Genomic DNA, 27,562 nt, shown 5'->3' with positions numbered 1-27,562 from the left:
CAAGATGCTACTGTCCCACTTTGACTAATGAAACATCCTCCTTTGCCACCTCCCAACTAACTGATTGTCACTTCTGTAGCCTCTACTGAACTTAGTCACTTGTAACATCCTCCTCTCCATCTCCCCCTCTCTATCATTCTCTCCGGTGGCTGACAGCGATCCAGAAAACACAAGTCAGGCTGGGAGCACACTTGTCTGTGCAGGAAACCATGCGTTTTCTATCATGTTTGATTATGTGTTTTTCTATGCGTTCGTGTGTTTAGAGTTGAGTTTGCATTTTGAGTTTTGTTTTTCATGTGTTTGCATTGTGTATTTTTAAGCAATCTGCCTTTTTTTTAACAAGACAAAAAATGCAGTGTCAGATTTTTTATTTATTTATTATAAAAATTGGGCAGCACGGTGGCGTAGTGGTTAGCTCTCTCGCCTTGCAGCACTGGGTCCCCGGTTCGAATCCCAGCCAGGGTACTATCTGCAAAGAGTTTGTATGTTCTCTCCGTGTCTGCGTGGGTTTCCTCCCACATTCCAAAAACATACGGATAAGTTAATTGGCTCCCCCTAAAAAAAAAAATTGGCCCTAGACTGCAGCACTTACACTACATAATATAGACATATGGCAATGGTAGGGATTAGATTGTGAGCTCCTTTGAGGGACAGTTAGTGACAAGATATATATATATATATATATATATATATATATATATATATATATATATATATATATATATATATATATACACTGTACAGCGCTGCGTAATATGTTGGCGCTATATAAATACTAAATAATAATAAATAATAATAATAATAATAATAAAAATGCATGTGAAACGCGTGCGTTTCTGCAAATCCATAGTAAAGCATTGTATGCAATTTGCATGTAATTTGCATACAGTATGCGGGAAGAGATGTGATTTACTATGCTGACCATAGACCTTCACTGAATGCAGGTTTTTACATGAGTTTTCCACTTTGCGACAAAATGTTAGTGATTCAAACAAGTGTCCTCCCAGCCTGAAGCACCTACAGCCTGGTACACACTTTCAATTATGATTGGACCATCACTGACCAATTTTACCACCTCCACGTACTTTGAGGGTTTACCTACACAATCTGCTCATAGTAGTCAATATCTGTTGACTCTCATACTACATGGAGATGGTAAAATTAGTCATTCATTGGCCAACCATGAAAGTGTGTACCAGGCTTAACCCGCAAACAGACAACACTCCACATATACATCCTCCCTAAATTCCAGATCTCATCTTAATCAATATGTTTGATCTGCACATCAAACCCCTTGGTCTCTTCCCCTTGTTTTGTCCATCATGCAACCTATCTTAGCCACTCTACAAATAATCTACTGTCTCCTCATAAGCGCCAACATATTCCGTGGTGCTGTACAATGTAAGAAAACAAACAAGGGATACATAATGATACAGACAATGATATACATCAAATATGAACACTGGTACAAAATACATAACAGGTGATTACAATAGCAAATTTAACATGATGACTAAAATGTATAAATATATAACAGAGTGCAAGCAATTAAAATAACATTCCATGACACAAAAGGGTGAGAGCCTTGCCCTTGCAAGCTTACAATCTAAAGGAATGGGGTGGAAACAAGAGGTGGGGGAAGTATACAGTATATGTACAGGCAGTGCGTGATTAGGTTATTTAGTGAGGAGTAAATGTAGATGTGAGGTTGAAGGGTGGATGGCCTAATATAGAAAATATGCTTGTCGGAAAAGATGGGTTTTGAGGGAGCGTTTAAAGATTTCAAAGGTGGCAGAGTGGCGGATGTGCTGTGGAAGGGCATTCCAGAGGAGGGGTGAGGCACGTGAGAAGTCTTGTATCCGTGAATGTGAGGAGGTAATTGTAGAAGAGGATAAAAAAAGCTCATGTGCAGATCTGAGATTGCGGTTGGGTTGATAAGAAACTAGTGAGGAGATGTACAGGGGAGAGAGATTGTGGAGAGCTTTGTAGGTTGGGGTTAAGAATTTGAACTGGATCATTTGGTTGATTGGTAGCCAGTGAAGAGCTTGACAGAGAGGAGCAGCAGAGGAAGAGCGGGAGGAGAGATGAATAAGTCGAGCAGCAGTGTTCAGTACAGATTGGAGCGGTGCTAGTCGGTTAGTTGGAAGTCCACCAAGCAGTATATTGCAATAATCCAAACGAGATATAATAAGCGCATGTACTAATATTTTGGTTGTGTCATGAGAGAGAAAAGGTCGGATACGTGCTACGTTTTTGAGTTGGAGGTGACAGGAGCTGGTTAGTCAGTTAATGGGAGGAATAAATGAGAGAGAAGACTCAAATATTACCCCTAAGCACCGTGCTTTGGGAACTGAAGTTATAGGCGTGTTATTAACATTTATTGTAATATCAGGCAAAGAGGTGGACAGAGATGGTGGAAAGACTATTAGTTCTGTTTTGTTCATATTAAGTTTTAAGAAGCGAGAGGACATGAAAGAGGATATAGCGGACAGACAGTCGGGAACTCTAGTGAGGAGGGAGTTAAGGTCTGGGCCCGAGAGGTACAGTTGTGTATCATCTGCATATAGGTGGTATTGAAAACCAAGTGAGTTGATTAAGTTACCAAGACCGTGTATGTAGATGGAAAAGAGGAGGGGACGGAGGACAGAGCCTTGAGGTACCCCTACAGACAGAGGATGTGAAGAGGAGGCCTGATCTGAATAAGAAACAGTGAAAGACTTCCAGAGAGGAAGAAAGATATCCAGGAGAGAGCGAGGTCCTTTATTCCTATAGATGAAAGGATCTGTAGGAGTAAAGTGTGGTCGACAGTGTCAAATAGGGCTGCTCAAATCCGGATCCGGGAGATACCTGGATAGTTGCTATCCGGATATCTCCCAGTAAACCTGGGCGGGGTGGGCGGGGTCAATCTTACCTGTCTGACGTCTTCTTCGGTCCGTCCCTCGGCGCCTGCCACGATGCGCTCCTCGCGCGTCACGTGATTACAAACACTTCCTCCTTCAACCTGGAAGAAGGAAGTGTTTGTAATCACATGACCGCTGCTTGGACCGCATCATGGGAGGTGCCGAGGGATGGACCAAAGAAGACGTCAGACAGGTAAGATTGACCCACCCGCCTACCCCACACAGGTAACTGGGAGATATCTGGATAGAACTATCCGGATGTCTCCCGGATCCGGATTTGAGCAGCCCTGGTGTCAAATGCTGATGACAGATCTAGAAGGATTAGTATGGAATAATAGCCTTTGGATTTAGCTGTGAGGAGATCATTGGCCACTTTGGTGAGGGCTGTTTCTGTGGAGTGGTTTGCCCGGAAGCCAGACTGAAACTGATCAAGCAGGGAATCTACAGATAAATACTGACTTAGTTCAGCATGAATGTGGCATTCAAGTAATTTAGATGCAAATGGGAGAAGTGACACTGGGCGGTTGTTGGAAAGTTCGGTGGGGTCTAGAGATGGTTTTTTAAGTAGTGGTGTTACAACAGCCTTCTTGAGTGAGGATGGAAAAATTCCAGTGGAGAGGGATAGGTTAAACAGCGATGTTAGGGCAGGGATGAGGGATGAGGATAGCTGTGGAATGAGAAGGGATGGGATAGGATCCAAAATACAGGTGGTTAGATGGGATTTGGAGATAAGAGAGGAGAGAGAATGTTCGGAGAATGGAGAAAAACTGGAAAGAGAGCAGTCAACAAGAGGAGTGGAGATGGAGTTTGATGTCTGCATGAAAAACACTACGGATTTTGGCAATTTTATCTCTAAAGTATGTTGCAAAATTTTCAGCTGATAAGCATGAAGACGGAGGAGGAGGGGGTGGACGGAGAAGGGAGTTGAAAGTGCTGAACAGGCGCTTTGGATTGTGCGAGTGGCAGGATATGAGGGAGGAAAAGTATGATTGTTTTGCAGAAGAGAGAGCAATTCTAAACTTGTTCAAGGCTTTTTTGTATGAAATGAAATCCTCATCAGTATTGGTTTTTCTCCAACACCGTTCAGCTACCCTAGAGCACCCCTTTAGCTTTGGTCAGCCAGGGTTGGCGACTGACACGGTGTGAGTGGACATTGGTGAGAGGTGCGATTGCATTTATGACTTGCGTGATTGAGCTGTGGTAGTGTGCAGCTGTGGGGGTCAGGTTCAGAGAACGGTTGTGTGAGGAAAGGTGCCAGGGCATCAGAGATCTATTGAATGTCTATGTTGCGGTAGTTCCTGCATATATGTGAGTGTGCTTGAGGCAGTGTGGTAGGAAGAGAGGGGGAGAGAGAGAAGTTTAGTAAGTTATGATCAGAGAGCGGGAGAGGAGTATTAGTGAACCCAGTGATAGAACAGAGACGAGTGAATACGAGGTCGAGTGTATGACCATTAGAGTGAGTCGGAGCAGTGGACCATGATTGTCTCTGCTTGTATTGATCTCTGTACAATGCTACAGAAGTCGATAGTACTATATTAAAAAATAATAACTGACCATAAGGATGTTTCGTGCAGGTGTACATCTAAAGAGCGTGCCGATGTAACTTGGTACCCGGGGAAAGCCGCTAGTAGAATATCGACATTCAGGATCGATTGAGAATCCAGGTTGTCTGATTTCTTATGATACATTCTGAAATATCTGATTTAAATTCTAACATTAATGGTCACCTTTATTATGGCTCATGGTGTCCCTACGACTAATCACTGGACTGAGAAACTCTGACCTTTTGAGATTTACATAGAACAGTCCAGGGGAGGCCTCCTGAACAGCAGTGCTGGGACAACAAGGGTTAGAATTACCGGGTGACTATATATTTGGGTGGAGGGTGTTTTTAACCCTTAAAGCGGATCCGAGATGAAAAACTAAATATAACAAGTGACTTGTCTATATATCTTATCTAAAGTTTAGATAGTTTACACAGCAAATCTATCTTCAAACAGCTTCAACAGTATATTAATATTTTTTCCTGTGATACAATGGGAGCAGACATGTTTTCTGCTTGTCACTATAAAGCAGCCCATACACTCAGCCGATTTTCTGGCCGACCGATCGATCGCGATCGATCGATCGATCGATCGATCGCAAATCGGTTGGCCAATCGACCGATCGACGGCCGATTTCGATCGATTTCGATGGATTTCCATCGAACTAGCAGGGTGGAAAATTTAGGTCGATCTGATGAGATTGCTTATCAGTTTGCATTGGCCTTAATGGAAATCTGATGGCAAAAAAATGCCATCAGATCGAATTTCAACAGATTTCAAACTGAAATCTATTGGAATTCTATCCTGGTAAAAAATGTTCTAAAAACGCATCAGATAGATCATCAGATGCATTTCTTATCTGTCTGCTGCCAATCTGACGAGTGTATGGGCACCTTTACACAATTACACACACAGGCAAGCTTATCTGTATCTAGGCATGCTAATCTGCATATTCTGTGAAAACTCCACTCTTATCTCCTCCATTACACAGGCAACTGATCTGTATCTGCACTGCAGCTCTCAGATTGTGAAAACTCTGCCTCTGAAATCTATAGCTAGTAACACCTTTTTCACCTGCCCAGACTGAAATCCCACAATCCCTTGCAAGCGCCAAGGCACTCTGGAGAAGCTGTGGGTGTGGCTTATTTAGTTTATAGGAAATTAGGGTATTGAAACAAAACAAAACAAGTATTTGGCTTGAGGAATGCCCTATAAACTATATGTAAGGAACACAATTATGCAATTAGTAAAAGTTCATCTCCGATCCACTTTAAGGCCCATGGCGATGCAATTTTTGGGAATAATTTTCAGCAACTAACGATTTTTCTCACAATACCGCACAACATTGTCATTAAGTGATGATTACCGCACACGCCACCGTTTGGTGTGCCTCCCTCTGCCCTTACTACTTAGCTGCCACTGATCCATCCACATTGAGGACACTGCTATGGAATATGTATGTATACCACATGATTTGTTTGCATTGCCTGCTCTTATATGTTGTTCATCACATGCACTTTATATTCAATTGTTCATGAGCATATCTGAACCTTCTACTATATGATTTGCACACTGTCTACCCACTGGGGCTTTGCAGTATAACTCTTAGCACTATATTAACCCTTTAGCATCACAGCCCTAGGTCCTGATTTTCCATACTGGCTAAATTACTGAACCCAGATTTTTAATCATGCAGCTTACAGGGTTAGTCACAATTAGGAGGTGAGGCACTTGTTATAAATGGTATTTACCACACATAACTGTGTTGTGGAATGTGTCTTTGTTGTGCATAGCACATCATTTTAATGATTTTATACTGTGTCTTAAGTGTTTAATTAAAAGCTATTTGTGATCATTAATTGGTGGTGCAGCCTGTCTTTGCCAGGATTTCTCTGTTTCCTCTATTAACCTTGCACAGGCCAACTGTGTCGATCGTTCGTCTTTGAACGACCGCCATGTTGGATAAAAAAATACGGAGGATCACGTCGATCCTCATAGACTTTTGCAAGTTTACACGATTGTTCGTTTACAACGACGCTTGCGAATTCGGCCAGATGGATCTGGGAACAATTTGAGATCCATCTGCCAGTGGGTACTCAGCTTTAGTTTGGATACACAGATGTCATTTCAGGGGGGAAAAAAAACAACTGTCCTTGGGAAATATGGCACTGTGACGTCCCTGTGCCTACAAGGCACAATTACAATATAAAAAAAAAACACTGAGTCACTTCTTCATCCTCTGTAATAACAGAATACAGAGACTCCTCCCACTGAGTCCCAGTGACCTAAAAACAGAGGCTGGCACGGATACTAAGCTATTCTGGGTGTCTGGTTCAAGTGATTCGTTTATTTATATATTAGCAGTACTTCTCTAAACTCTGAAACTGTTGTTAGTCCAACTCCAGTCACAATTTAAACTGTAATTCTTCTTCAGAAGTATGGAGAAAGTGTGAGAAGGTGAAAATAATCTCATACATTAGAAAATTAGAAATAACCCAAGAATACATGGTGTAAAAATTGGACAAATTCACACAAAAATTGGTTTATATGCGGATGATATAATATTATATCTTCAAAAACCCCTTATATCACTGCCAAATGTCACTACTGAACTAAATGAGTTTTCTAGAGTCTCCTTTTATAAATTAAATGAGAATAAAACAGTCATTCTCCCATGCCACATACCAAAGAGGATGAGGGAAGCCCTTCAGGCCTCTTCCCATTTCTCCTGGACTGACAAAAGTATTAAATTTCTAGGTATTCAACTTACACCTACCATAGCCCAGATCTATAGAGAAAATTATAACCCTTGGCTAACCAAATTTAAAGATAAATTAGATTCATTAGCAAAAGTAGAATTCTCTTGGTCAGGCAGAATTGCTGCCTTTAAAATGGTGATTTTACCCCAACTTTTATACTTGTTCAGAAATCTGCCTATAAGAGTCCCTCAAATATTTTTTACTACCCTACAGAGACTTCTGAATAAATATATTCTTAACAACAAAAAGGCCAGACTCTCTAACAAAATCCTCACAACACAAATTTCTAAGTTAGGCCTAGGAGCCTCCAATTTGGAACTCTATTATATGGCTACAATCTTGGATCAATCCAGATCGGTCTGGACGGAGGATACAAGCAGGCAATGGTATCTGATGGAAGAGGCACAATTGCCATATAGCCCTTATAAACTATGTCTGCAGTCCAGACTAACCTGGAAGATCCAACCAAATATTAAGAATCCAATTACAGCCAATACCCTTAGAATTTGGAAGGAGGTGGTTAAGCTCTCTAGAGAAGACCCCCTGGCTATACCTCTGACAACCCCTCTTGAAGCTTTCCACACTACCATCAGAAACATTTCCTTAGACCACTGGATTGATTGTGGGATAACATCTGTGACAGATTTGTTGGAGAGCTCTGGCCTTAAATCCTTTGACTCACTAGTGACCACATATGGCATCCCATCCACTGATAAACGGATATATGGCAAAATTAACCAATTTCTGAACAAGTACTCATATAGCCCAATTGCATTATTGCCTAAAATTAAGAAGTTAGTGCAGTCGGAGGGAGTAGGCTTGAGGGGCACATCCACCCTTTATAATATTCTACTTGATCTGAAAGGGAAACATCCCCAATGGCAATTGTCTAAATGGCAAACTTATTTACAACGTGACATTGATGAAGAGGAATGGGAGATGACTGTTCAGTCCTTTAGAAAGTCTACTCATTGTATCAGTCATCATGAGGGCTTATTTAAGTGCATTTGGCAGTGGTATATGACCCCAGAAAAAATATCACATTTTGATTCAAAATGTTCCCCACTTTGTTGGAGGGGGTGTAACATGGCGGGTACTATAGAACATATATTATGGGAATGTCCCAAAATTAGAAAACTCTGGGATGATGTTGGAGGTTTTCTGAGACAGCTGCCAATGTCACTCCAGACGATACCACCTGGTATGGCACTCCTTCATTTGGGAACTAGGGACCTTCCCCCTCAGGAGAGACTGATTGCTGACCATATTTTTATTGTAACCAAGAATCAACTGGCATATCACTGGAAAACACCCCATATACCGAGATTAGAAGAGATCCTTAGGAAAGTAGAGTCTAACTTGCTGGCAGAGAAGGCTTGGTCTATCAGATGCGGGAACTTACAATCTTTCATGAGGAAGGTTGATCTCTGGCCTACTGTGTACACGGCATCGAGGGTTCTGGAACTCTGAGGTGTCCTCCCTCCCTCCTTCTCTCTCTTCTTCCTCATGGTCCTTCTACTACCTTCTATCACCTTTATTACCTCTCATTGCCTTTTTTCACCTCTATTACTTTTACTACAGTTATTACTTCCTCTACCCCTTGCATTGGAGAGAAGCTCTTCTTACGCGCATGACCTATTGGAACTCACTAAAGGTAGAGTTGAACTTACACCATTAAACACTAATTTGGATAGTATGGAAAGCATAGTAGTTTAGTTATTAGTTTAGTTAGTTGTTTAGTTTTGTTTTGTTTAGTTTAGTTTAGTACAATATCATTAATCTACAATCTGCTAATTTTCAGACATTTATTCTGAAATTGTGCTTATTTCTTATCTGGAGTTAATTTACTGCATCTTATTATAGTTATCCTCAGTCAAGCGTTTATTCTGGAGACTGTGGGCTAAGATTCGCAGGCTCCACTCCCTGGAATCTCAGTAGGGGGTTAACTCCCCCATTTTCCAGGTTGAGAGGATCCTTATTTCTCATTAATTTAATTCCATACTCTCTCAATATATCTTAGAAATGTACACTTTGAAATTCAAACACACATTATCAAGAATTTACTCCAGAGGTTGCAACTGTGTCAATATTATTTGACACAGATTTATTTCTAGTAAGTAAGTAAGCACAATTCATATCATATCAAGTTGAAGATGGTTTAAACATTCTATACACAGCATTTTAATAAGTTGTTATAATTTTGTAATTTTCATAGTTTCTATATTTTAGTGAAATTTCCCATCATTTTTATGTGAATATTGGTGCTTTTCCACATTTATAGATAGGTCACACGCCTGGGTGCGTTGAACGCGTTTCTAGCACGTTTTCGCACCTGTTGGCGTTTTTCACGCGTTTCTGTGCGCTTGCGCGTTTTTCGCGCATTTTCTGCGCGTTTGCGTGTTTTTTGCACGTTTCTGTGCGTTTCTGCGCGTTTGCGCGTTTTTGCGCATTTTGCACGATTTTGAGGCTCTTTAAATTCTAACGCGGAATTCCGCATGGTAGCATTGCATTTACGCATCGGGATGCGGATTCTGCACCTTTATGCGGATTTTATGCAGATTTAAGCGGATTTACAATCTATAGAGTACTATTGAGTGTCTCTTTTTTATTCTACACCATCTCAAAGTTACATTTAACTTAATAAGAAGCTAGTTATATGACTGAGTTTTATTTTTATAATGAAAATTTATATGTTAATGTGGGAAACTTTTTTATATATTGTTTATTTGCTACTTGTTATCATAGTTTTTATATCTTAGTGAAATTTCCCATCATTTTATATGAATATTGGTGCTTTTCCACATTTACAGATAGGTCACACGCCTGGGTGCGTTGAACGCGTTTATAGCGCGTTTTCGCACCGATTGGCGTCTTCCGCGCGTCTCTTTGCGCGTTTTTGCACGATTTTGAAGCTTTTTAAATTCTAACGCGGAATTCAGCAGGGTAGCATTGAATTTACGCATCTGGATGCGGATTCTGTACCTTTATGCAGATTTACTGCAGATTTAAGCGGATTTACAATCCACACAGTATTATTAAGTGTTTCTTTTTATTCTACACCATGATTATAAGCTGCAACTTTATTTCAAAGTGACATTTAACTTAATAATAAGCTAGCTATACGACCGAGTTTATTTTTATAGTGAAAATTTATATGTTAATGTGGGAAAAAATTTTTATATATTGTTTATTTGTTATTTGTTCTACACATATTGCACACTATGCCATTAGATACTTACATAACTTGTATGCTGAAATTTTTTTTTCAATAAAAACTATTGTGACAAAATAATCTCATACAGACATTTGAATAGTCTGTTAGGTTCAGGGACTTTATAGGATGAGATCCCCGCACTTTGATTGGCCCAATAGGCTACCTGTCATTTGACATGCAGCCTATTGAACCAAAGTGTGGGGATCTCGTCCTACAAAGTGAATCAACCCCCAAGTCAGCTAGCTAACTGTACAAGCTCTTTGTTGGTATTTCTCCTGTCTGGCTCTCGGGGAAATTGCTGATGTTGCTAAAACCCAAGAGAAGCTGAAGACGTATATGACACTTCCGTTGCCTGGCGTATCAACTGTATACACATCACCATGGCAACAGGGCAACATGGCTCTCTGCTGTGCATGTGCATTGTTCCAGTTTGAAACATATTGTATGGCTCTCATAGAATTACATTTTAAAATATGTGGCGTTTATGGCTCTCTCAGACAAAAAATTTCCTGACCCCTGACCTATAACTAATTTTATCCAGGAATCTGCTGGCATGATACAGCGAGTCTCATGAGCATCTAGATGAATGTTGTAAAGGGGTCGGGAATTACCCCAATGGTCAGAGATTTCATTAAGTGTTGCAGGGCATGCACATATCTGCTGTATATGGATAGCCTGAATTGTAATGCAAAAACCTTCCACAATGAACTTTCCACAAATTTTCGTTTGATTGGCCTGAACAAATTAATTGAATCAATCATTTGAAAGATCACATTGTGTATAGCCACTGTAATGGGAATCAGGTTGATTTGGCATGAACATTCAGTGCTCAGTAGCCTTACATTATCAGCAGACACCTGCTATTGGCATTGTCATCAGAACCAGGAAATTATCAGCAGCAGAAGGAAGGTTTGGGCCCAGGATCCAGGAGAGCAGTGCAATGGCAATAGGGATAGCCTGCAGGGAGATTAGCTTTAGTTAGAGTTAGAAGAAGTCAGAGTCAGAAAGGGGTTAACATCTAGGGGAGAGGTTCAGCACCGAAAAGGGGTTTAACATGATAGTGCAGTTTAGGGTTGGATGTCATGTCAAGAAGAGGTTAATGTTAATGGGGAAGTTATGGCTAGACACCAGGAAGGGATAACATTATGGGGGTTTGTTAGAATTAGGTGCCGTGAGAGAGTTAATATAAAGGAGCAGTGTTAGATGTCAGAAATAAGTTCATTTTGGAAGGATAGGATTTGGTGCCAGGAAGTCAGTAACGTTAACAGTGAGGGGGGGGGGGGGGATAGGGTTAGGTTCCATGAAGGAGTTAATGTTGAGAAGTGTGGTTAGGGTTAGTTTTCAGAGAGGAGTAATGTAAAGAGTTGAGGTTAGGTGTCAGAAAGGGGTTAAAGGGTGAGGTTGGTGCAGGGCCGGGCCGAGGCATAGGCTGGAGAGGCTCCAGCCTCAGGGCGCAGTGTTGGAGGGGGCGCAGAATTCATTCAGCTGTCATTCCTAATTGTGTATGAAGCAGAAAGAAATAAGAAAAGGGGATACATGGCAGTGCCTGCAAGCCAGAGAACTAGATATTAAGGTGTTGGGGAGGTTGTGGGCCCTGTGGCACCTCTTAGTCTAACAGCAATCAGTGTGTGACGGCTGGGGTGGGAGGGATGGAGGGGCGCACTTTGGTGTCTCAGCCTTGGGTGCTGGAGGACCTTGTCCCTGCTCTGGGTTGGTGTATCAAAAAGGGGCTTTTACGGCTAATGGGATTGGTCAGCTGATCAAATGGTTCAATGCACTCAAACTTGGAGAAACCTGAGTATTAGTGGTTGGTTTGCCAGTACTCAGTCAGCATATGACAATTTATTTCAACAATACCTGAGTCAAACTGATATGTACTAACCTAAAGATGTAAACTCCCCAGCAGGTTACATATTGCCTAGTAAAAGCAATATACCGGTATGCAATGGAGCTAGGCCTAAGTGATAAGGTGAGAGATAACAACAGCATTAGAGTATCATATTTTCAGGTGTGTTGGAAAACTTTGGTGCAACCAATCACCCATCTCTCTCTCTCCTTCCCTCCATTTCTACTTTTACCATTTACAGTGAAAGTGTATTGGTGAAATTAGGACATGAACATGACCATTCCCAAAAATCCACAGTCTGAGCACATCTGGCTTGACCAACCATAATTTGTGTTTGAAATAACTGCATCACTATGGCTATCCTAACTGCCAGTTTAAAAGGAACTGTCAAGAACCTAGCTTTTTTTTGGAACAGTATTTAAGACACAAATAGTTCTTAGTGCCTTACATGACTTTCATGGTAGTTTTAGCTGCTGATACTATCCCAGTAGGTTTTTAAGATTATTATTCGGATAGGGTTAATATTTGGGATAATCTCAAGGTAAAAGTTAATGTTCAGGTTAGAATACAAGGTTAGTGTTAGGTCAACCGAAGATGTCAGCCATATACAGAGTGATCTATTTGTTCAATCAACTTAAAAACATTCAACTCTGTTGGTAGTTAAATGAAAAATATTGCGTTCCAATCTAACACTGAATTTTAGATGGATACCCATTTGGCCAATTTAAGGGTTAAAATTACCTTCCAGATTACTTTTTGAGGGTAGTGTTAGTCTTGCCTTACTTGTTTACATTGGTGTGGGGGCTTACTTAGAATTTGTTTAGCTTAACATCCAAGTTAATGTAAGTGTCAGGCTTTGTATAGAAGGTTATTTTTAGGCTTATTTCGAGGGTTAAAGTTTGTGTTAGGATCAGATATAACTTTAGTGTTAGGTTTGCTGTCCAAGGACTAAAGTAGGTGCAATGATTAGTATAGAAGGTTAGTGCTAACATAAGTGTAAGGTTAGTATCAGGATTTATTTCAGTTTTAAAATTAGGCAACTTGCGCTTCATGATCACATCAACTTGAATTGGTACCCTAATTCCTTGTACCCAAGTCTCTGCATCCAAATGTCTGATAATGAAAAGTAAGGTACCAAAACTGAACACACTAAGATATCATTATATAGTTTGTAATGCAGCCAAACAAAGCAAAAAAAAAACATGGTCATCAATAACAGGAATAAATGCTGCATGCATGCAGTGAAAATAACATGATAAGTTAATGTAAAGGACAAAGCGACAACAATTTTGGAATACTACGATGTTAGCAATTAATTGTAGATCACATTTCTATTTGGCTTATGAACTGAAAAGCAGAAATAACTTACAGGCATTCCTTGTCGTCCCCAGTGCTCAGTAACATGTGGAAGAGGCGTGCAGCGGAGGGCCGTCTACTGCCAAGTCGGTACTCAGAAACTGTCCAGAGAATCAGAGTGCAATCACTCTTCAAGACCTGCATCTGAGCAGCTGTGCCAAGCAGCGGATTGTCCCATTTACACTTGGAAAGCAGAAGACTGGCAAGACGTAAGTAGAGGATTCAGGGGGTGGGCTGCTCCGAAAAAAGTTAAAAACGCACAAAGATGCTGCCTCTGACGTGGGTCAGCATCACGTTACTCCTGTGAGGTGTAAGCTGCAGGCTTGAGTGCGTCCGTATTTTTGTCAGGTTGCCAAAGCTTACACTCTGCAGGGATCCAGTCTGCTGCTGATACAAATCAGATGACTGATGGAAAGCTTTTTTCTTTTCTTTTTTTTTTCCTTCTCCTTTTCTCTTTCTTTTTTTTTTCCCTCTTACATTCTTTTTTCTCTTTTTTTTTCTATTTAAAGTCCAGCAAAATGTCTTGCCAAAAAAGATAGGTGGGCAGGCTGTGAGGGATCTGCAAGAGGGTCCAGTCAGTGTGTTTTAATCTTTTTAAAAATAGATTAATTTCTTTGTTTGGTGGACTGAATCAAATGTGGGGATGAAAAAGAATTAATTAAGGGGTCTCGTTATAAAAGGCCAGAATATCCGAAGAAGATCATCCAGCTACATTCATCGTGTTCATCTGCAATATTTACAGCTAGGTTAAAGTAAGGAGATGATATTGCATAGAACAATTATTATTATTAATTTATAAAGCACCAACATATTCTGTGGCGCTGTACAAGGTAAGAAAGAAATATGGGGTACATAAGAATACAGACAATGGTATACACCAAATATAGACACTTACAAAATACAAAATTGGTAAACATAACAATTAAAGTTACGGTGACAAATGTAACATGATAAATAAAATGTATAACAAATTCCAAGACACAAAATGAATGAATAACAAATTCTGAGACACAAAAGCATGAGAGAGCCCTGTCCTTGGGAGCTTACAATCTAGAGGATTGGGCGAATATCCAGGATGTAAGGAGTGAATGTGAAAGTTACCACTTTAAAATAAGTGTTCAGAGTCAACTTTTCTTTCATATAATATTTACAATATTGCAGACTAATGTTTGTTTTCTCGTTTCTTTAATTTCGCTAAAAGGTATAAAGCTGTGTTTTAAAAATATTTATGCAAATAGGGGACTGCCATTTTCCTTGTTTGCAGAACCTTGTTGGTGTTTGAATAAGAAGCACGGTTGCAGCTCAGTGTCATTAGCTCTGTAACCTCAGTTACAGGGGGCAGGATTTGGGACATTTATCTAGTCAATTAACTCATAAGTCCGCATTGTCAGCTTATGTCATCATACAGCAGCCATCGGTGATTTCAGGACAATCAGTGTCTCTTGCGGCAGAGCTCTACCATCTGGCTTTAAGCGATAAACATGAAATATTCATATGTAAAATTTCACTTAACAGAAAATCAACAAAGATATTTTCAGTCCAGTGCAGGATGTGGGCCAGGTGACCTCAGAAAGGGAAGGAAGACAAGACCAAGAGCCTCTAGCGGTGTATGTGGGATAAATGGAAATATCTGAATGAAAACAGATGTTATATTACTAGCCCTGTTTACCAAGGGACATCCATGCTGTGTGCTTGTTAGAGATGGCCGGAACGGTTCGCACGCGAACTTATTTGCGCAAACATCGGTGGTTCGCTTTTGCCATCGGACACGAACTTTATGCGAGTTTGACCCGCTCCCTATACTACATCATTGTGCTAAACTTTGACCCTCTACAACACAGTCAGCAGACACATGGTAGCCAATCAGGCTACACTAACTCCTGGAGCCCCCCCTGTATAAAAGGCAGCTGCGTCGGCCATGATCTCACTCTGTGTGCTGCAGTAATAGTGAGAGAAGGGAGAGAGTTGCTGCAGAGATTAGGAAAAGCTTAGTTAGGCTGTTGTTAGGCTTGTTAGCTTGCTCCTTGCTGATATTGCTAAAAAGCACCCCAAAACAGCTCTTTTGAGAGCTAATGTTCTTGTGATCTGTTTTTTTTTTTTTTTGTGTGGCCCACTGATACTTGGATATACAGCCCTGTCAGTTGCAGCTGGCCCTTGCTAATTGCTATACTGTGCCAGGCCCAGCACATTCAGTGCCTACCTTTTCACTGTACCTGTGTGTGACAGCTGCACATTTGTAATACCACTCTTTGCATACCTGTTCATGTTCACTGCACGCAGTGTTATATATCTGTCCCTGCATACCTGTTCAGTGTACCTGTGTGTGTGACAGCTGCACATTGTATTGATACCAGTCACTGCATACCTGTTCAGTGTACCTGTATGTGTGTGACAGCTACACATTGTATTGATACCAGTCCCTGCATACCTGTTCAGTGTACCTGTGTGTGTGACAGCTGCACATTGTATTGATACCAGTCCCTGCATACCTGTTCAGTGTACCTGTGTGTGTGACAGCTGCACATTGTATTAATACCAGTACCTGCATACCTGTTCAATGTACCTGTGTGTGTGACAGCTGCACATTGTATTGATACCAGTCACTGCGTACCTGTTCACGTTCACTGCACATGTGTGACAGCACACAGTGTTATATACCAGTCACTGCATAACTGTTCACTGCACCTGTGTGTGTGACAGGTGCACATTGTATTGATACCAGTCACTGCATACCTGCGTGACAGCACGCAGTTTTATATACCAGTCACTGCACCAGTACCTGTGTGTGTGACAGCTGCACATTTGTAATACCAGTCCGTGCATACCTTTCACTGCACCTGTGTGACCGCACGCTGTTTTATATAACAGTCTGTGCATACCTGTTAACTGCACCTGCGGGACAGCTGCACATTGTATTGTAATACCTTTCACTTCATCCCCCCTCAATATGGACAAAACAACAGACAGAGGCAGACCAAGAGGAAGGCCACTCGGCAGGTCTGTTCGAGGTCGTGCTGATGTGATTTCGTGCAGCCCTGGACCAAAGTACAGTGCTCAGAAGAAGGCATGTGCCATCAACTCCCAAGATTGTCAGGACGTATTTGAGTATTTAACACAGAACACCTCATCTTCCGCAGCCACCAGCGTTACTACAAGCACCACATCCGCTCCATTTGACACTTCGCAGGAGTTATTTGGTGGGGAATTAACTGATTCACAGCCATTATTGTTACAACAAGATGAAGGCGCTAAGCAAGTTACACCACCTCATATGTCTGAGTTAGGCGGCACTATGGACGTAAGGTGTGAGGAGGAGGATGAAGTACCTGCTGTTGGTGCAGTTTATGAGGTGTCTGGTGTCAAGCGAAGCTGTGGAGGATGATTATGATGATGACGATGATGATGATACTAACATGGATTTAAAGTGGGTTCCCAATAGAGGAGATGACCAGGGGGACAGTTCAGAGGGGGAGTCAGAGAGGAGTAGAAGGAGACAAGTTGCTGAAAGAAGCAGGGGGAGCTCATCATCCGAAACAGCTCGTGGCAGTGTCCGGCGGCATGTATCGCTACCTATGGACAGCCAGCCAACATGCCCTTCAACGTCAGCTTCCGACACCACCATACGCCACCATAGTGCCATCACCCCAGGTCTGTGGAAATGTTTGTGTGTGTGTGCCTCAGATAAGAGGAATGCCATCTGTACTCTCTGCCACCAAAAATTGAGCCATGGAAAGGCCAAGACCCGCGTAGGGACAACTGCCTTATGAAGGCACATGACGAGAAAGCACAAACAGCAATGGGATGACCACCTGAGGAAAAGCAGCACACAAAAGCAAAGCCACCCTCCTTCTCCTCTTCCTCCTTCAGGTGCATTATATTCTTCAGCTGCTTTCTCTCTTGCACCTTCACAGCCACCCTCCTCCAATCCGCCTCTGACCTTGAGCAGTTCCTGCTCCTCTGCCCACAGCAGCCAGGTGTCCGTGAAGGAAATCTTTCAGCGGAAGAAGACCATGTCTGCTAGTCACCCCTTTGCCTGGCGTCTGACAGCTGGCTTGGTGGAACTGTTAGCTTACCAGCTGGTGGACTCTGAGGCCTTCTGAAAATGTGTGTCGATTGGGACACCGTAGTGGAAGACACCAGGCCGCAAATATTTATCAAAAAAAGGTGATACCCAAACTGTACCATGATGTTGAAAGGCAAGTGGTGTCATCTCTGGCACACAGCGTTGGGTCAAGGGTCCATCTGACCACATATGCCTGGTCTGCAAAGCACAGACAGGGCAGGTACATTGCTTACACAGCCCATTGGGTCAGCCTGGTGACCGCTGGCAAGCAGGGAGTATGTGGCTGTGCAGCGGACCTAGTTGTGATACCTCCACGGCTTGCAGGCAGGCCTGTTGCCACCTCCTCTCCTTCTCCTCCTACTCCTCCTGCTACATCCTCTTCACTGTCGTCCTCCTCCTTGGCTGAGTGGCAGTGCTACTCTACTGGTGCTGTGATCTCCTCTCCAGCTACACAGCCCCAGCTCCCCAGGGCCTATGCTGCATGCCAGGTACGACGGTGTCATGCCATCTTAGACATGTCTTGCCTCAAAGCTGAGAGTCACACTGGAGCAGCTCTCCTGGCCGCTCTGAACAAACAGGTGGATCAGTGGCTGACCCCGCACCAACTGGAGATCGGCAATGTGGTGTGTGACAATGGCAGCAATCTCATTCCGGCTTTGAATTTGGGAAAGTTGACACATGTACCCTGCATGGCACATGTGCTGAATCTAATAATTCAGAGATTTTTGTGTAAGTACCCAGGCTTACAGGACATCCGGAAGCAGTCCAGGAAAGTGTGTGGGCATTTCAGGCGGTCCTACATGGCCATGGCATGCTTGGCCGATATTCAGTGAAGAAACAACTTGAGGCGCTTGATTTGCAATAGCCCGACTCGCTGGAATTCAACGCTCCTGATGTTTAAGCGCCTGCTACAACAGGAGAAAGCCATCAACCAGTATCTGTACAACTACAGTACAAGGACATGCTCTGGGGAGATGGGGTTGACCTGGTCGAAGTACTGGACACTCATGCGAAATGCCTGCAGGCTCATGCGGCCGTTTGAGGAGGTAACAAACCTGGTGAGTCGCAGTGAAGGCGCCATAAGCGACTTGATCCCATATGCTTTCTTCCTGGATTGTGCCGTGCGTAGAGTGGTGGATCAAGCTGTGGAGTAGCGTGAACAGGAACAGGAGGAAGAGTTGTGGGATCAATTACCAGCAGAACCAGATGTTTCCTCAACACCTGCGGCAGCACAGAGGAGGGGGGAGGAGGAGGAGGAGGAAGAGTCGTGTGGTGAAGAGGAGTCAGATGAGGAAGGTGGGTTTTTTGAAGGAGGAGACGGAAGAACAACCGCAGCAGGCATCGCAAGCTTGTGCTGATCAACTTTCCCGTGGTATTGTTCGTGGCTGGGGGGAGGAGGAGAACTTACCTGACATCACTAAAGAAGAGCAAGAGGAGATGGATAGTACGTCTGCATCCAAATTTGTGCAGATGGCGTCTTTCATGCTGTCCAGCCTGTTGACGGACCCCCGTATAAAAAAACTCAAGGGGAATGACCTGTACTGGGTGGCAACACTACTAGACCCTCGGTATAAGCACAAAGTGGTGGAGATGTTACCAACTCACCAGAAGGCAGAAAGGATGCAGCACTTGCACAACAAGCTGGCAAGTATGCTTTACAGTGCGTTTAAGGGTGATGTTACAGCACAATGGACTAAAGGTGCTACTGCCAATAATCCTTCTCCCATGTCCACGCAGGCAAGGACAGGACACGCTAGTGATCTCATGGTAAAGTCGAACATGCGGACATTCTCTAGTCCAATGCCTCGCCTTAGCCCTTCCGGATCCACCCTCCACCAACGCCTCGACCGGCAGGTAGCCGACTACCTGGCCTTAACTGCGGATGTAGACACTCTGAGCAGCGATGAACCCCTGGACTACTGGGTGTGCAGGCTTGACCTGTGGCCAGAGCTGTCACAATTTGCCATCCAACTTCTGTCTTGCCTTTCCTCAAGCGTCCTGTCAGAAAGGACCTTCAGCTCAACTGGAGGCATTGTCACTGAGAAGAGAAGTCACCTAGGTCCAAAAAGTGTTCAGTACATCACCTATATCAAAACGAATGAGGCATGGATCCCGGAGGGCTACTCCCCGTTGTGTGACTGCCTGCCCCAAGACTAAGTCAGTTCCCAGTCCCCACACAGCATCTCTGCCTGCAGGCCGCTTGACTGCCTTCTCCGCCACCACCAACAGGGTCCACCAGGACTCCAGGTGGATTCCTCAATTTTTAAGGCCGCTGCTAGAAGTGGCCGCTAACAAAAACCATAACAATTTTTTTCTGGTGTGTGTACATGCCTGCCTAATTTTTCTGGCTGCACTGCAGCTACAACAACAAAACAAAAGGCATGCACATTTGTCAATTCCCCTACGTGATTGTTACCTTGCCGCATTGAAGGGGCTTGCGTATCACAATGAAGCAATGACCACCAGCTATATGAAAGTGTTGGGGGGCACACCCAAGATAATAAGGTTGTCGCTTCATTGTGGACAGCCCAAATTCGATCAGCTGGACAGTCACTGTTGTTCTATCATTGAGCTACCTTAGCCCGGCGACCATATGGGCTTGAAAACCGCTATTGCCTGCACTCTCGCCATGGTGCGCACCAGTCCAGCACGGCCATCACTACACAAACAGCTGTTTGCGGTGCATTACACAGTGAGTTTGGTCTGTCAGTGTGAAGCAGTACACTAATTACACTACCCGATTAATGTATACACATGCAAGATGTTTTAAAGGGGAACTGAAGAGAGAGGTATATGGAGGCTGCCATGTTTATTTCCTTTTAAGCAATACCAGTTGCCTGGCAGCCCTGCTGATCCTCTGCCTCTAATACTATTAGCCATAGCCCCTGAACAAGCATGCAGAAGATCAGGTGTTTCAGACTTTAAAGTCAGATCTGACAAGACTAGCTGCATGCTTGTTTCTGGTGTTATTCAGATACTACTGCAGAGAAATAGACCAGCAGGGCTGCCAGGCAACTGGTATTGATTAAAAGGAAATAAATATGGCAGCCTCCGTATACCTCTTACTTCAGTTCCCCTTTAAAGCACTTTATGCCTCCAATGTAGCATGCAATGTGATTTCTGCCCTTAAAACGCTGCTGTGCGTCAAATCCTGATTTTTCGCCGTGACTTTTGCTGCGTATCCCACTCCGTCATGCCCACCTCTAGTGTTGGGCGAACATCTAGATGTTCGGGTTCGGGCCGAACAGGCCGAACATGGCCGCGATGTTCGGGTGTTCGACCCGAACTCCGAACATAATGGAAGTCAATGGGGACCCGAACTTTTGTGCTTTGTAAAGCCTCCTTATATGCTACATACCCCAAATTTACAGGGTATGTGCACCTTGGGAGTGGGTACAAGAGGAAAAAAAAATTTAGCAAAAAGAGCTTATAGTTTTTGAGAAAATCGATTTTAAAGTTTCAAAGGGAAAACTGTCTTTTAAATGCGGGAAATGTCTGTTTTCTTTGCACAGGTAACATGCTTTTTGTCGGCATGCAGTCATAAATGTAATACATATAAGAGGTTCCAGGAAAAGGGACCGGTAATGCTAACCCAGCAGCAGCACACGTGATGGAACAGGAGGAGGGTGGCGCAGGAGGAGAAGGCCACGCTTTGAGACACAACAACCCAGGCCTTGCATGAGGACAAGAAGCGTGCGGATAGCATGCTTTGTACCACCATGCAGTCATAAATGTAATAAAGATAAGTGGTTCAATAAACAGGGACCACGCGGCAACGCTAACCCAGCAGCAGCACACGTGATGGAACAGGAGGAGGCGCAGGAGGAGAAGGCCACGCTTTGTGAGACACAACAACCCAGGCCTTGCATGAGGACAAAAAGCGTGCGGATAGCATGCTTTGTACCGCCATGTAGTCATAAATGTAATAAAGATAAGAGGTTCAATAAACAGGGACCACGCGGCAACGCTAACCCAGCAGCAGCAGCAGCAGCAGCACACGTGATGGAACAGGAGGAGGCGCAGGAGGAGAAGGCCACGCTTTGTGAGACACAACAACCCAGGCCTTGCATGAGGACAAAAAGCGTGCGGATATAGCAGCAATGCTTTTTGCCGCCATGCAGTCATAAATGTAATACAGATGAGAGGTTCAATAAACAGGGACCGGAAACGCTAAACCATCCCAGATGTTCATCGGTCATGTTACTTGGTTGGGGTCCAGGAGTGTTGCGTAGTCGTTTCCAATCCAGGATTGATTCATTTTAATTTGAGTCAGACGGTCTGCATTTTCTGTGGAGAGGCGGATACGCCGATCTGTGATGATGCCTCCGGCAGCACTGAAACAGCGTTCCGACATAACGCTGGCTGCCGGGCAAGCCAGCACCTCTATTGCGTACATTGCCAGTTCGTGCCAGGTGTCTAGCTTCATGCCCGGTTTCAGGTCCAGCGGTGCCAGCCACAAATCCGTCTGTTCCTTTATTCCCCTCCAAATTTCCTCCCCTGTGTGCTGCTTATCCCCAAGGCAGATCAGCTTCAGCAACGCTTGCTGACGCATGCCAACAGCTGTGCTGCACTGCTTCCACGATCCTACTGCTGCTGGTGCTGGGTTAGCATTTCCGGATGAGGTACAGCTTTGAGATGCGTTGGAGGAGAAGGAGTCAGAGAGGTAGGTGCTGCTGTTGTTATCCAGCTGTTTGCGGCGTGGGCAACACCCGCGCCGTAGCAGGTGAGGAATCGCTGCCAGGCTCCACAAGGTTCACCCAGTGCGCGGTAAGGGAGATGTATCGACCCTGGCCGAACGCACTCGTCCAGGTGTCAGTGGTGAGGTGAACCTTGCAGGCAACGGCATTCTTCAAGCTTCGGGTTATTTAGCTGACCACGTGCTCATGCAACTCAGGCACTGCAGAGCGCGCAAAGTGGTAGCGGCTGGGAACCACGTAACGTGGGATGGCCACTGACATCATGCCCTTGAAGCTGTTTGTCTCCACCACTCGATATGGCAGCATTTCGCAGGCCAGAAGCTTGGCTATGCTGGCTGGCTGTTACTGCCACGGCCCGGGGGTCATTTGCTGGCAATTTCCTCTTGTGCTCAAACATCTCAGAAACAGACAACTCAACCGTAGCGCTGCACACCGAAGGGCTGTTGGTTGTTGTGTTTGATGAACACTGGGAGACCTCAAGAGCACTAGTCCGGAAAGTGACAGTGTCAGCATCGTCTGATGTTTGTGAATGTTGTGAACCACGCAATGGCTGGGCTACTGCTGCTGCTGAGGCGGGTCTGGTGGTGAGTCTGGTGAACCCAAGGGAGGCAGTGTTGCTGGTGGTACCCTGTCCTGCCGCGTTTGCCCACAGAGTGGGATGTTTGGATAGAATGTGGCGGCTCATGCTGGTGGTGGAGAGGTTGTTAATACTTTTCCCCCTGCTCAGGCGGGTCTTGCACACCTTGCAAATCGCCATGGTAACATCCTCAGTGCAGTCTTCAAAGAAAGCCCAGACTTTAACTGGCTGAGGACTCGGACCTCGTGCGTGATGTGCTGGTGCTGCTTAACCCACTGCTGGACGCTTGAGAGGTCATCCAAGTAATTATCTGGTCCTGTTCTTTTGGATCTGTGAGGGTTGTTGTCCTGGACAACATGGGCAGTATTGAGTGGGTTTTCTTGGGTGCTCCCCTGTGGCCTGTACGTGAACCGTCAGGGGAAACACCTCTTCCCTTGCCCCTCCCTCTTTCACCGGATTTCTTCCTCATTTCACTTATCCTTAAAGTACACGCTGACTGGCAGCAGTACAGAAATGCTATACAGTGGTGGGTGAGCGGTGTACCACTATTGTCAGCAGTGACACAGAGCACAATGCTATACAGTGGCGGGTGAGCGGTGTACTACTGTTCCCAGCAGACACAGAGTGGAAGTAAACACAATGCTATATAGTGTGGCTGAGCCGTGTACACAGAGTGGCATTAAACACAATGCTATATAGTCTGCTATATAGTCACCCCGAACAGGGTGATGTTCTGCAGAACCCGAACAGTGGCAAACACTGTTCGCCCAACACTACTGGGAGGGAACGCAGATTTTAGTACCTAAACACACGATACAACATGTTTTCCGGGGTCGGACTCTGAGGCACATACAGATGGTCCCGATCATCATCCTCATCATACAACTCTTCTCCTGAGTCTGACCCACCCACCACCTCTGCCACCCCAACATCCCCAGACACAGACCCCTCATCGTCCTCAACATTAACTTGGGATGCTGGCCTGAGCCAGACCTCCTCCTCCACATCAGGCCCCATCATCTCCTCAATGGCAGCCCTCATTAATCGCTCTGGCGACGGACTGATGGACACAACGTTCTCCTCCGGGGAGGGCTGCTGCTGACCACTGGCTGCTGGGGTGGATGTTATAGCTTGCGTGGGGCGTTGGCTGTTGCTGTTGTTGGGAGTGCTGCTCACAGCGGAGGTCTCTGGGGAACTCATGTTGAGCTCATATAGTGGTTGACGGTGAGTGGAGTATTACTGATCCCAGCAATATACACACTGACTGGCAGAGTACGCAATGCTATATAGTGTGGCTGAGCGAGGTACACAGAGTGGCAGTAAACAGAATGCTATATAGTGTGGCTGAGCGAGCGGTGTACCACTATTCCCAGCAGACACAGAACAGTGAACAGAATGCTATATAGTGTGGCTGAGCGAGCGGTGTACCACTATTCCCAGCAGACACAGAACAGTGAACAGAATGCTATATAGTGTGGATGAGCGAGCGGTGTACCACTATTCCCAGCAGACACAGAACAGTAAACAGAATGCTATATAGTGTGGCTGAGCGAGCGGTGTACCACTATTCCCAGCAGACACAGAACAGTGAACAGAATGCTATATAGTGTGGCTGAGCGAGCGGTGTACCACTATTCCCAGCAGACACAGAACAGTGAACAGAATGCTATATAGTGTGGCTGAGCGAGCGGTGTACTACTGTTCCCAGCAGACACAGAACAGTACACAGAATGCTATATAGTGTGGCTGAACGAGCGGTGTACTACTGTTCCCAGCAGACACAGAACAGTACACAGAATGCTATATAGTGTGGCTGAACGAGCGGTGTACCACTATTCCAAGCAGACACAGAACAGTGAACAGAATGCTATATAGTGTGGCTGAGCGAGCGGTGTACCACTATTCCCAGCAGACACAGAGTGGCAGTAAACAGAATGCTATATAGTGTGGCTGAGCGAGGTACACAGAGTGGCAGTAAACAGAATGCTATATAGTGTGGCTGTGCAAGCGGTGTACTACTATTCCCAGCAGACACAGAGTGGCAGTAAACAGAATGCTATATAGTGTGGCTGAGCGAGGTACACAGAGTGGCAGTAAACAGAATGCTGAGCGAGCGGTGTACTACTATTCCCAGCAGCGACACACAATGACTGGGGGGGACCCTGGCTAGCGTGGCTGGAGCGCGAACTACCCTGCCTGCCTACCCAAAGCTAAACCCACAGACAAATGGCGGAGATATGACGTGGTTCGGGTATTTATTTACCCGAACCACGTGACAGTTCGGCCAATCAGAGCGCGTTCGGGTCCGAACCACGTGACCCGTTCGGCCAATCACAGCGCTAGCCGAACGTTCGGGGAACGTTCGGCCATGCGCTCTTAGTTCGGCCATATGGCCGAACGGTTTGGCCGAGCACCGTCAGGTGTTCGGCCGAACTCGAACATCACCCGAACAGGGTGATGTTCTGCAGAACCCGAACAGTGGCGAACACTGTTCGCCCAACACTACCCACCTCCAGGTGTTACAACCCTTGAAACATCTTTTCCATCACTTTTCTGTCCAGAATTAATGTTTGAAATTTTCAAAGTTTGTCTGCCCATTGAAGTCTATGGCGGTTGGCAAGTTCGCGTGAACCTGAACTTTTGCGAAGGTTCGCATTCAAGGTTCGCAAACCTAAAATTGGGGGTTCGAGCCATCTCTAGTGCTTGTAGGGATGCTTTTTGAGACAAAAAAGGGCATATTGGCAGGGCTGTGGACCAACCCAGTCTCTGCGGGATTTAAGAGGTCTATAGATCTTTTTTACAGTTTACAATAGGGTGGCAAGTAGTCACTTGACTCCCTAAAAAAAGCCATATACCAAAAAAGATTACCGGTAGTTAATAGTTACTTTGGTTGAAAAAAAAATACATTCCTCCGTCAAGTTCAACCACAAACAAAAAAAAATCCCAATTGATCCAGAGATAGGCAAAAACTTTCGCAAGGCTTGAAGAAATAAGCCTTTAAAGGGAAAAAAAATCCCGACTTCAGATAGCAGTCAGATAAAATCCCTGGATCAACTCTGCTGAGAAACAACTAGTAATTATAGCCATGGATATCCTTCAATGCAAGGAAATAACTAGATAGATGGCAAAAAATGTTTTACCAATATGCAGAACATGTCCCAGTCCTTTGTACAAGCCAAGGGACAAAAGCTCATCTGCCAAGCTTTTGTATTGCTATCTAATGTATTTATACATACTGTATTAATCAAATCGACTATCAGTAGTATTTTTTCCAAGCTAAATTCTTACCTCTGATTAATTTGGTTGCCCGTCTTTGTACCTGTTCTAGAACATCAATATCCTTCCTATAGTGTAGTGCTCAAAACTTTATACAGAGGAAGTAGTATACTAGTATGCTAGCATCTCATGATTTAATTTTCTGACTTATGCAACCCAAAATTGTATTTGCTTTGGCTGCTACTGTCTGGCATTTTTCTGGTAATTAGTTTGTTGTCCACTAATATTCCCAAGTCCTTCCCCAAGTCTGATGTTCCCAGCTGTATGCCATTTATTATATGTGGTGCTCTACTGTTAGCACGTCCAAGGTCCATGACTTGACATTTTTTAACATTAAATTAAATCTGCCTTATGCCTGCCCATATCTTTCAGAATTTTGTATCATCTGCAATTATGGCAATATTACTCTTTATTCCATCTACAATCACTAACAAAAGAAAAAATTGAAAAGGATTGGACCTAGTGCTGTCCCTTGCGGGACCCCTCTGCTAATAATTTCCCATTTTGTGTATGGTCAGTTTACCACCACTCTTATAAACATACTATACTGAAGCACAATTGAAGCTTCAACAAAGTAGCTTAATCTAAACTATTGCTGTATGGCCTTTTCCAGAGGCAATTGACTACTAGCCATCCCATTTTAAACTGATATCGATAGATAGATAGATAGATAGATAGATAGATAGATAGATAGATAGATAGATAGATAGATAGATAGATAGATCGATAGACAGACACAGTAGAGTCTTGGTAATTCAACATTGACAGGGATTGGCTGATGATATGTGGGCTTTCTGGTTGCTTGAGACTCAATGTTAAAATAGGCCTGGCTAATACAGTGCTATACCCCACTCTATATACATACCTTGAACTCCGTATTAATGTTAATATACATTAATTGAAATTATATTAACCTTAAGAGAATCCAGTCTTTAAGCACAGCAGAGCTCACAGACAACCCAAAAGTTGGTTGTGAGTACTGCTGCTGCTTAGTTGAGCATCTCGGTACTCCCCTTAGTTAAAATTATTTTAATTACTAACGGTAATAGAGACGTTCAAGCAAGAACTATATACAGTATTACCTTTAAGAAGAAACACCTAGGCATTTTTCTGAAAAGCTCTTCATTGCCAACTATTAGAGACAAGAATGACCAACTGAGACAAAGCTTAATGGCGTTTTCCTATGTCCCTTTACACCAGTGGTCTTCAAACTAAGGCCCGCGGGCCAAATGTGGCCCACTGAGGCTTTTTCACTGGCCCCCACACACAAAATGTATTACTTATAGATGCCGCCTCCTGCATCGGTAAATATTGGTGGCTCACGTATAGC

General features: G+C 44.0%; 1 protein-coding gene and 1 long non-coding RNA gene across 6 annotated transcripts in view; one reads left to right on the top strand and one right to left on the bottom strand.

Moving 5' to 3' along the window:
* Positions 1–13,864, bottom strand: part of LOC137532842 (uncharacterized) — a 49,636-nt gene extending 35,772 nt beyond the window's left edge. For both annotated transcript variants that reach the window (XR_011024024.1, XR_011024023.1), the window contains exon 1: positions 13,633–13,864. This is a non-coding gene — a long non-coding RNA (uncharacterized lncRNA). The remainder of the gene's footprint in view (positions 1–13,632) is intronic.
* ADAMTS9 (ADAM metallopeptidase with thrombospondin type 1 motif 9) overlaps positions 1–27,562 on the top strand; it is a 421,594-nt gene that overhangs the window by 309,244 nt on the left and 84,788 nt on the right. For all 4 annotated transcript variants that reach the window (XM_068253803.1, XM_068253802.1, XM_068253804.1 and 1 more), the window contains one exon: positions 13,655–13,828. In XM_068253803.1, the coding sequence (XP_068109904.1) occupies positions 13,655–13,828 (174 nt within the window). The remainder of the gene's footprint in view (positions 1–13,654; positions 13,829–27,562) is intronic.

The sequence above is a fragment of the Hyperolius riggenbachi genome, chromosome 9 (genome assembly GCF_040937935.1).
Source record: "Hyperolius riggenbachi isolate aHypRig1 chromosome 9, aHypRig1.pri, whole genome shotgun sequence".
Classification (NCBI taxonomy): Eukaryota; Metazoa; Chordata; class Amphibia; order Anura; family Hyperoliidae; genus Hyperolius; species Hyperolius riggenbachi.
The sequence above is the reverse complement of the archived record's forward strand: the minus strand, read 5'-3'. Positions and strand labels throughout refer to the sequence as shown.